Below are 9,692 nucleotides of genomic sequence, written 5' to 3' on the forward strand. Positions count from 1 at the left end.
AAACAAGTAAGTTCCTTGATATTTATTGGTGATATTTTAATTTCTTTTATTAAAGTGATTTGATGTTTTTTCCGCTGTTAATTTCAATTATTACATTGTCGTTTTTGTTTTTTGTTTTTTGCTTTTTACTACTTTTAATGCGTATTTTTTGTATATGTTAGTTTTATACTGTTCTTAATACCTTTGCTTGTGAGCTTTGGTTATATTCATTATTTATATTTCCGTGTACTACATTTTTATCCTGTTCAGGATCATGATGTAAAATAGATTTTGTATCTACAATGTATATCTGATTCTAGTTATCATGAATAAATATATTTCAATAAAATAACATAAATAAAATATATCCAAAGTGTGCACAAGTTTCGTAGCCATATTTTGATTTGTGATGTGTAAACTACTGATTATGTCGATGGTGAAATTCTGCTTGTTATCGCAGTCGGTACTTGTTGGATTTTGTGTTTCGTAATGTACGTGTCACGCTGTACGTGTACAGACACTTCGTTTGTTTAGTTCAAGTACAGGTGCATAACTCTAATTCGGATTTTTGAAACTGCTCGTAAATCATGCATTAAGCTATTAGAAGCAAAATCCTTTTTTCTGCCATAAAGATCAAGATTTTATGATGAATTTCATCACAAATACTTATAGGCAGTCAAAATGTAAATAAAATACTGTTTGTTTATAAACAAGTTTTATCCAATTTTCCCCGATTTATATCAAAAGTTGTCCGGGGAACATAACTTTTTGGTTGAGTATAATATTCATTCAGTCGATAATTGTTCTGTATACAGGTGGTTGCAGACATACAACTGCGTGATCGAACACCGATTATGATCAGGATGTCATCGCCTGTTCTTCTTTGGTTTACGCCCCACCGTCTCGGGGTGGTAAAGATCTTTCTTCTGGTCCTCTGGGTCTCTGGTACTCTGGCACAGAATTCGGGTAATTTTTTTTTTTTTTTTTTTTTTTTTTTGATTTCATCTTAAATACTAGTCTTAAATACCCAGGGTAGCCACATCAGTATTAATACCGCTCTTATGTCGGGCCCTTCAAATGTCATGACACCATCATAATCATGTAGGCCTAACTAATTAAAACAGGTAGAGGAGGGCAAAATAAGTTAGGCAAAACACCTTGTCAAGGGATGGAAGCGCCGAAGCGAGTATTGAGCCCGGACCCTCTTGTATGATAACGGCATACGCCCGGTGTTGTGCATATCACCCGGGGCTCTTGTGGGGCCCGTGTGGAAGCCGTAGGGTACACGTACGGCACCCTTGAGCACCGTAAGGCGCCCGTAAAGATTTTTCATGAGAATTGACCAAATACAAATCGTGATGGGATCGTCCGGGCACCATCCAGAGCCCGCACGGGACCCGTAAGGTGCCCTATGGACCCTTTACGGGCTTTCTACGGCCTAACGGGCAGATAAAAACGCCGGGAGAATTGGGAGCAGGCAAGTCAGCACCACGTCCCCCGTACGGCTTAAATAACTGTCCCGGTGCCCGTAGGAGCTTTACGGCAGCCTCCAAGACACCGGCCAAAAATTCCCCCAAAATGTCTGTTTTTACTCGACGTCCAGACCCCGGAGTGTATATGTGAAAGCCCCATTACGGGTGCTTGAAGATGGAGGGTGCATAATATGCACCCGGCGTAGTCTGTATCAAGGCCTAATGATAAACAAATAATGATTTAATGTTGAACATGTCTTCAAGTTTGTGTCGATATTCCAAGAACAAGATTAAAGGTAATACAAAGTTTTGGGAAATTTTGAAATTGGGTGGATAGTGATTCTTTACAATTTTGATATATTTGGATGCCCCTGTTGATGTATGATAAGCACTAAAACATTTAGCTTCTAAAACACTTCTGCTTTTGAGAAAAATTGAAAATAACAATATACCGGTGCTCCCGGTAAATTTTGTCAAATTTTAAATAGCGCCTTCGGCCGTACAATGGTAGCTGCGACCATGAAAATCTCAGAATAAATTGTGGTCGTGATATTTGATTTTCAAACGGAAATAGCTAATCGGTCGATTTTAGTCAAGAAACATTGTTTTAGAGGTTGGTTGGTTCTTCGTTTAGATGGCGCTCTTCAATCTCAAAGATTATTTGCGCCAGTCAATTTCGTGTATAGCTTTGGCGTGGGCTTCGGAAATCAAGCCCACGAGCGACTTTCCTTGGTGAAATGAAATTAATAGTGATATGGTTTTATAAAAAAAAAAAAAAAAAAAAAAAAAAAAAAAAAAAAAAAAAAAAAAAAAAGCTTAATTAATATCTTGACCTGGAGAGGGAGCTATACAACATAAAAAGTTTATTATTTTATAATTTCATAACTTGAGACTCAATTTCAACCGCGACAACGATTACTGAATATTGTAGGATCGCATATGCTTCCAATATGTTCATTTGAACCAAATTCATGACCCCGTACCAAAACTTTGTATTACCTTTAAACATGCTCAAAGATAAAATTGATTTCACTTTTTTATAATATATTTATACAATGCTGAGCAATGAGCTCAATATCATTCTCTAGACAGAATATCAAGCCCTCTCAATAAGCGGACTGCGTCTTTTTTTAAAACCTTGACCAAGTATCCTAAACCTTATCATCAACCCGTCGTTGGCTCAATCGGTAAGGTCAGTATTAGTGGCTTCGAATCCCGGTAATTACATTGCCTTACGACATATCGTCAATGTCTTGTTTCCGTTTGCGTTTTGCAGTCTTATTGAACTGACGACTTCTTGTCAATGCCTTGTTCGCGTTCTGAATTCTTCTTTTTCTACTTTGTCGTCTTTTTTTTTCTTGATCTTACTCCAACATCCCATTCGTTTAGCACGCAGTGCATGTTATTCCAATCTTGGTCCCTTTCTCTTGTCCGATTTAAAAGTCATCCAATCGGGGTCACCTGACTCATCGTTCTCCGAAATCTCTTATGCGTGACCGTCCAGGCGCCATTTTGTCTTTTCATGCCATTTTTAAAGCCTTTCTGTCGGCCTACCTATCTTTACTTTCCTATATTCTGTAGATCAACTTCTTTATCAAATTACACTGGCTATTCCGAGAGAGGCTCTTTCTTCTGTCACGTAAAAATACGGGTATCAACATCGCTCTGAAACGATTGCAGTTATGCATGCACATCGCTCTGATACGATTGTAGTTTAATACTGTGATTGTTTTTAATGCTTGGAGGCTATTAATGAAATGTATTTTCCCCTATTTTGCATATTCAGCCTATTCGTGTGAGGTGTCGTCGTTAAATGGTTCGTTTGATTGCATCTCACTCCGGGCCATGATGGTTCAAATCCCAACCCGGCAATATATGCTATACCAAGGTTCCCCATAATGGGCGGTGTCAGACAGAAGCCAATTATCTAGAAAATAACTATCTAGAGAATAGCCAGCTCGATAATTCGCTGTCTGTCATCAATTATCTCGCGAAAAATCCCGCGAAATCCTGCAACGACCACAAATATAATCTCCCTTATCGAGAAATTCAAAGGGATTTTTCGTGGGAAATTTATGTCTGTTACCTGACTGTCACCGACGTAAGTGAATTATTTATCTTTCATCTCAGTAATTCAAGATGGATTGGGAAAATTGTGTCTGACATCGCTTATGGTTTTCTTTACTTATATGATAGTGTTCTGCTTTATGATGTTTTTGTACCTTGTTGCGCGCAGCTGTTTTTCCCGTTGCAAATGTGAATGAGTCTTGATTAAAAATGTTATCATCGATATATTGTTACGTCATTAAAATGACGTACTTTCATTCAGTAAACAGAAAGACAAAGGTAACTCTACTGTTGTAGTAACGTTTGGATAGTGTAACCAGTTTCTTGTAAAAACTAATTTTCAGTTGCTGTTTACGCTAGATATTACTCTTTCTTGTTGTTGCTGTTGCTGTTGTTGTTATTATTGCTGTTGTTCTTCTTCATAGTAGAATTAGTATTAGAATAAGTAGCATTTTTTTATTTATTTAATCATCAAGTCAGTTCGTGTCACTACGATGGGGGGGGGGGGGGGGGGGGGGGGGTGTCCGGACACTTAACAAACAAAAAGCCCTCTCTTTTGCCTTCGAATTCAACGAGAAATATTCACCAAATAGCTCTATAAAGCATCATTGATATTTGTCCTTTATAGCTTAGTACAACATAAGCCTTAAATGATTTATGAAATATGGCATGTATACTTCTTCAAATTGCTGTTTTAAATCAACTGTCCGGTTACACAACCTGTCCGGACACACAACGTCTGGGTTTAATGTTACCAGGTGAGGTTGAACTAACTCGCTCGATTATTTGCAAGGGTGACCTACTTCAGAAAAGAAAGAAAGAAAGGCTTTAAAGGGACTCGGTAGCATTGTTGAAGGTTGATGAACAAAATACGTAATTTGTGTATGAAATGTTACTTATCATATTCCTTATACTGTACTAACCCTCTAACATCCAAAAAAATCCTGATTTTTTTTCCTCAAACCACTAAGATATTTATGGTTTTCTTTGAAGGCATTACTGTGTAACACCTTCTAACATTAAATTCCCCCGACCATTTTTGAATTTTCCCAACCGTTTTTCCATGAACAAAAAAAGACATAAGACAGGATTTTTAAAGTCTTTCAATACTTAAATGTCTGTATATATTGCAAATGCATTGCTTTGTGACGATTTACATTCACCTAAAATGTAATCAAATTGTAATAATATGGTTGGGAGAATTAAGGAATTGATCAGATCAAACACTTCACTCAAACTTTCAGATTATCTTTTATTGTACATCCAGCATTGAAGTCACTACCTTAGCACCATTTTCTCTCATCTGAACCATGTTGCCATGTCGCTTTAATATTCACGCCTTTTTAATAAGCTTTTTATTAAGCAATGCAATCCTGGCTCCCATGTTTAACTTCCTATCTTTGTTTATACTTCACACTCGTCTTGTTATACAGATACTGCTCTGATATTTATTGGTGATGAAATTACCCCTGGAATCCTCTACGCTTCCCTGCCGGAACCACGAGATGATACCAACTTCATGGACACCCACTATACCCTGATACGTCTCCCAGACAATACTAAAATACACGGAATTGACTATGATCCCGGGAATGAAATGGTGTACTGGAATGAATTCAGGAGGGATAAGATAAGTCGAATCCAACTTGACGGCACGAACCGAGATGTCATTGTATCTACGGACGGTGAGCGAATAGGCTTACTTTGCAAGAGCAACTTTCCCTTCATTTTTCAATGAATTGTCATTATCTTGTTATCATATATCATAGTAAGGTAATTACGCAATATACTTTGCGGATACTTTGTGTCATTGTTAATTTGAAATTTAAAGTTGGCGCATATAAACCAGATGCAAATACGATACAACGTGTTAACAAGAAGTAAAAATGCCTCCTGATAAAACGCAACGTTTCATTGGCAATTACATAGTAGCGATGTTAAATATTGTTATTATTATCATTATTATTATTACTAGCATCCTTATAAATGTACGTATCTATTGTTAAATTCATTTTCAGGTCCTTCTTCTATCGCCCTCGATCTGGTGAACGGGAAGATCTACTGGTCGAATTATTATATTGCGTCTATCTCACGTGCCAATCTCAACGGTAGTTTGGTAGAGGAAATATATGCTTATCCGAGCAATTCGAAACCTCGTCAAGCTGTTAGAATGTTGTTGGACCCCGTCAAGGGGTAAATATTAGTTAAGTTAAGACAGAAATGTTCATTGGTTGGGGATAATCTGGTCCCCATAACACAAAAAAGTAGGAATCAATTGCAAAATGGAAGTGCGAAGCATATAGTGATTCATTCACTTGACTATCGAACCGAGAGTTGGGGGTTCGAATCCAATCCCGGAACTAGCGTCTTTTGGCAAGACATTAATCTGGTGAGGCTTCCCTGGATAAACAAAAGTATTATTCTCATTATTATAGGATGGCAATGGCCAAACAAAATCATCGTTTAATACGCATATTGTTCAAACCCATCAGAATCGTTGTTTCAAATTTGTAAGTGGTTACATACCTTTGTGTTACGGGGCCCAGTAGATGCCAATCCTTCACCTCTCATTATCCACGTTGACATATCTTCGTTTTGATGATCTTGAGGCAGCAAACAGCAAGATTCGGCATGTTTGAAAAAGCACTTGGCTTCAGAAAGTACACATTAAAGAATAAAACCTTGGCTACTATACGAATTGTAGTGTAGATAAGAGCCTAAGTTTCATGTTAATATTAGTGAAGTTTTACATAATCTCCTTATCGTTCACATTGCGAATTGCAGCCGATTTTCTCTAAATACCATTCTTAAGTGGTTGGATGAATCAACTGGTTCGAATGAAAGACAAGCTCACTGTAATCAACAGTATGTTCATTTATTTAGCATAGCTTCTTTAAAAATAACTCTACTGCGATTTCGTGAGTATCGTATTTAAGATATGCGGACTTTAGCTAATCTGCCACTGCAAGTTAAGAATAAGAATCCAAGGGATTCCTTCCCTTTCTTCCTTCCTGGACCCTCTTAACCCACCGGAGTAAGGGCGGAAAGTAAAGGTCAATGCCTTACCAAGGAATATTAGTATCATTACATGATTCGAACCAGGTATCAGTTAATCCAGACCGCAACACCTCTAATTTCGAAGTTATGATTATTTTACTTGAAAGGTATCTTGTCTGGTCAACACGCTTCGTCAATGAAATTGTCAAGACAACACTAAACGGCACTAACCTTAAGGTTGTGAGAAGCTTTTATGCTCATACCATGGTCACTGAGGAATGTGCTGATGAAACAAGTGAGATACATACTTCATTATTATTGTGTTTCACATAATGCCCGTTTCACAATCACACATCAGTATCGATATAGGAAATTTAATATTATACAGTTATTGACTGACAGGGGGTGTAATATAACATTGTTTGGACTGCTGAAGGGAGTTATATTTCCCAAGTGGTTATATTTTTCCAAAGCGCGCAGCGCTGAGGGAAAATATGGTCACAAGAGAAAATATAACTCCCTTCAGGTCCAAAGAATGTTGTATACCCCCTGCCAGTCAGTAACTGCTATATTAGATAGCCTTGGTTTGATTTTGATTTTGATTGATTTTTTTTTAATTTTTTTTTTTAATTCTTTTATTTATTTATTTTTTTTTGGGGGGGGGGGGGGGGGGGGGGGGGTCCATATTTTTTTTTTGCCCCACTGAATTTGTTCAATTTTATTTCGGGGACAATCAACATTTTAGATAAAGAAGTGCCAAAAAACAAATTGACTGAAAAATAATTTTCCGAGATAATTCTAGGAAAAAAAAAAAAATTGGGGAAAAAAAATCGAAACAAAAACTTTACGCGCACTCTACTGTGACGTAATAATCACACCAAATTAGGTACACTGTTCGCAGTGTATAGAACATTTCGTCAAGCTCTGGATGCACAGTGCTGGTTTGACAAACATTTCTCAGTTCTATGAGATTGTCATGGTTGATATATGTATTTGCTCTAGATGTCTGATTTGGATAACAATAACAATATTGACTGGCTTAACTTTCGGGAGATACCACATATATTGCCCTCACAATACCCATATTGCCCTCGTCTTTGACTCGGGGCAATATGAGTCTAGTTTAGGAAATATATGTGATATCTCCCTCAAGGCCAGTCCATATTATATAAATAGTTTACCTCATAAACATGAATGTCCCCTTTATTCTAAATAAATTGAGTACACTTTTATAGAGTAGGGTAGGTGAAGGGAATTGGAGACCACCAAGCTTGTACTCATCACTGTCTGTCCGTGTTGGCTCAAATATTGCTATAGCGCCATATGAGGCCTTCAACAACACTACTGCATATATACAATTCATTTCGAAGACTACAATGCGTTCTTTCTCCGAGTAGATTGGCAAAATTGACCAAGGGAAGCAATTTTGATCGTAAAATGTTGCTCTGATATAAAAACACAATTTTCACTTGAATGTTGTGGTGTATGAAGATACAAAGTTTAGAGGTGGCTTTTTAATAGTAGTTTTAAAAGGAAGTTTATGAAGTGTGCCAACCATCACAGAAAACTTATGGCCGTTGTGTGTTATGAATGGGTGTTGCAATGCACATTATGAATGGTGTCTGATCAGAAATGTGTGTATGCAATGGGGGACACCATGTCCAAGATGGGGGTCGTTCGTTGTGATCGTCGAGTATGCCGAGGACAGTCAATGACCCGATGCTGGTTGGTTAAAGGTATTACACAGTTTTGGTATAGGGTCGTGAATTTGGTTCAAATGCACATTTTGGAAGCAAAAGTATGCGATCCTACAATATTCAGTGATCGTTGTCGCGGTTGAAATCGAGTCTAAAGTTATGAAACTGTAAATAATAAACTCTTTATGTTGTAAAGCTACCCCTCAAAGTCAAGATATTAATTGAGCTATAAAACAATGTTTCTTGACTAAAATCTACCGATTAGCTATTCCCGTTTGGAAATTATATATCACAACTACATATTCTGAGATTTTCATGGTCGCAGCTACCATTGTACGGCCGTAGGCGCTATGTGAAATTTATCAAAATTTACCAGGAGCACCGGTAAATTTTTATATTCCATTTTTCTCAAAAGCAGAAGTCATTAGGGGCTAAATTTTCCAGTACTTATAATACATCCACATGGGCATCCAAATATATCAAAATTGTGAAGAGCCACTATCCACCCAATTGTCAAAATTTCCCAAAACTGTGTATTACCTTTAATTGCCCATGTATGGAAATATTTTAGGTCACATTGTTTTAAAATCGGTTCAAAATTACAGTAAGTTCATTGGCTGCATGTATCTCTTTCAAAAAGTGTTTGAACTTACTATAACAATCCCATTTTCATTCAAGTTGTATTTAAAATGTCTTGATTTGTAACTGTCCCTTATTACCTATACATGTAGGTAATGATGACGTCATTAATCATTGTTATCTCATTAATCAGTTACATAATAACCACAATTTTGTTACCAAATAAAGAGAATAGATACCGAAGAGAATACAAACCTTTCTGTATGTGTAACATTTTCCATGTTTATGTAAATTATGCAAATGTGCTTAAGGGTCTCCAATTCCCACACCTACCCTATATGAGCATGGCAATTATTTACTACAAACCATTTATGGCATAATTATGTCTATGATTATATATATATTTCATTTGGAGGGGTGTGTAATTTTTAGTCTTTTATCTCGGTCAAAAATGCCAAAAAGAACCGTTGAATACAAACAAGATTAATAGTCTTATTCACAAATTGTGTGTAGCCTACATTTATAATATTTTTTTCTCGCTATTTCTTATACCAGCCCGCTTGTTTTACTTTAAGAGGCCGAGTATATTAGGCGTCACAAATTTAGACGGGAGTGGGGATAGAACCATATTTTACAACCATCAGCAGACTTTTTCTCTCAGCAAGTACGGCAGCAGGCTGTTCTGGAGAGAGTGGGAAGTTATAGACGGTCAAGAAGGCATTTATCACGTGATCGTCGTGTATGATATGAAGTTATCCACGCGCACGGTTCACGGCAGGACGGTAACATTGAAGGGCGGCAGCGAGCTTCTCATCGACCCTTCGACGATTCGGATCATATCAAACAGTAAGACGCCCTTGTCTCAGGCCGAGTCAGATCTCTTGATAAAACATGAATATAC

At 37.2% G+C, this 9,692-nt stretch overlaps 1 protein-coding gene across 1 annotated transcript; it reads left to right on the plus strand.

The window, feature by feature from the left end:
- Positions 1 to 842: 842 nt before the first annotated feature.
- Positions 843 to 6,914, plus strand: LOC115924993 (low-density lipoprotein receptor-related protein 6-like). The gene is made up of 4 exons (XM_030988098.1): positions 843 to 945; positions 4,952 to 5,203; positions 5,537 to 5,711; positions 6,683 to 6,914. The coding sequence occupies exons 1-4, from the start codon at positions 843 to 845 to the stop codon at positions 6,846 to 6,848; spliced, it is 696 nt and encodes a 231-aa protein (XP_030843958.1). The 3' UTR covers positions 6,849 to 6,914.
- Positions 6,915 to 9,692: the final 2,778 nt, after the last annotated feature.

This window comes from Strongylocentrotus purpuratus, unplaced genomic scaffold (assembly GCF_000002235.5).
Source record: "Strongylocentrotus purpuratus isolate Spur 01 unplaced genomic scaffold, Spur_5.0 spur5_scaffold_17, whole genome shotgun sequence".
In the NCBI taxonomy this organism is placed as follows: Eukaryota; Metazoa; Echinodermata; class Echinoidea; order Camarodonta; family Strongylocentrotidae; genus Strongylocentrotus; species Strongylocentrotus purpuratus.

Bases quoted from the DNA above. Each gene is read 5' to 3' on its own strand.
- LOC115924993 (XM_030988098.1), top strand. From the start codon at position 843: ATGTCATCGCCTGTTCTTCTTTGGTTTACGCCCCACCGTCTCGGGGTG. The intron at 5,204-5,536 runs GTGAGCGAATAG...ATTCATTTTCAG, and splicing joins TGTCATTGTATCTACGGACG to GTCCTTCTTCTATCGCCCTC. The intron at 5,712-6,682 runs GTAAATATTAGT...TTTACTTGAAAG, and splicing joins TTGTTGGACCCCGTCAAGGG to GTATCTTGTCTGGTCAACAC.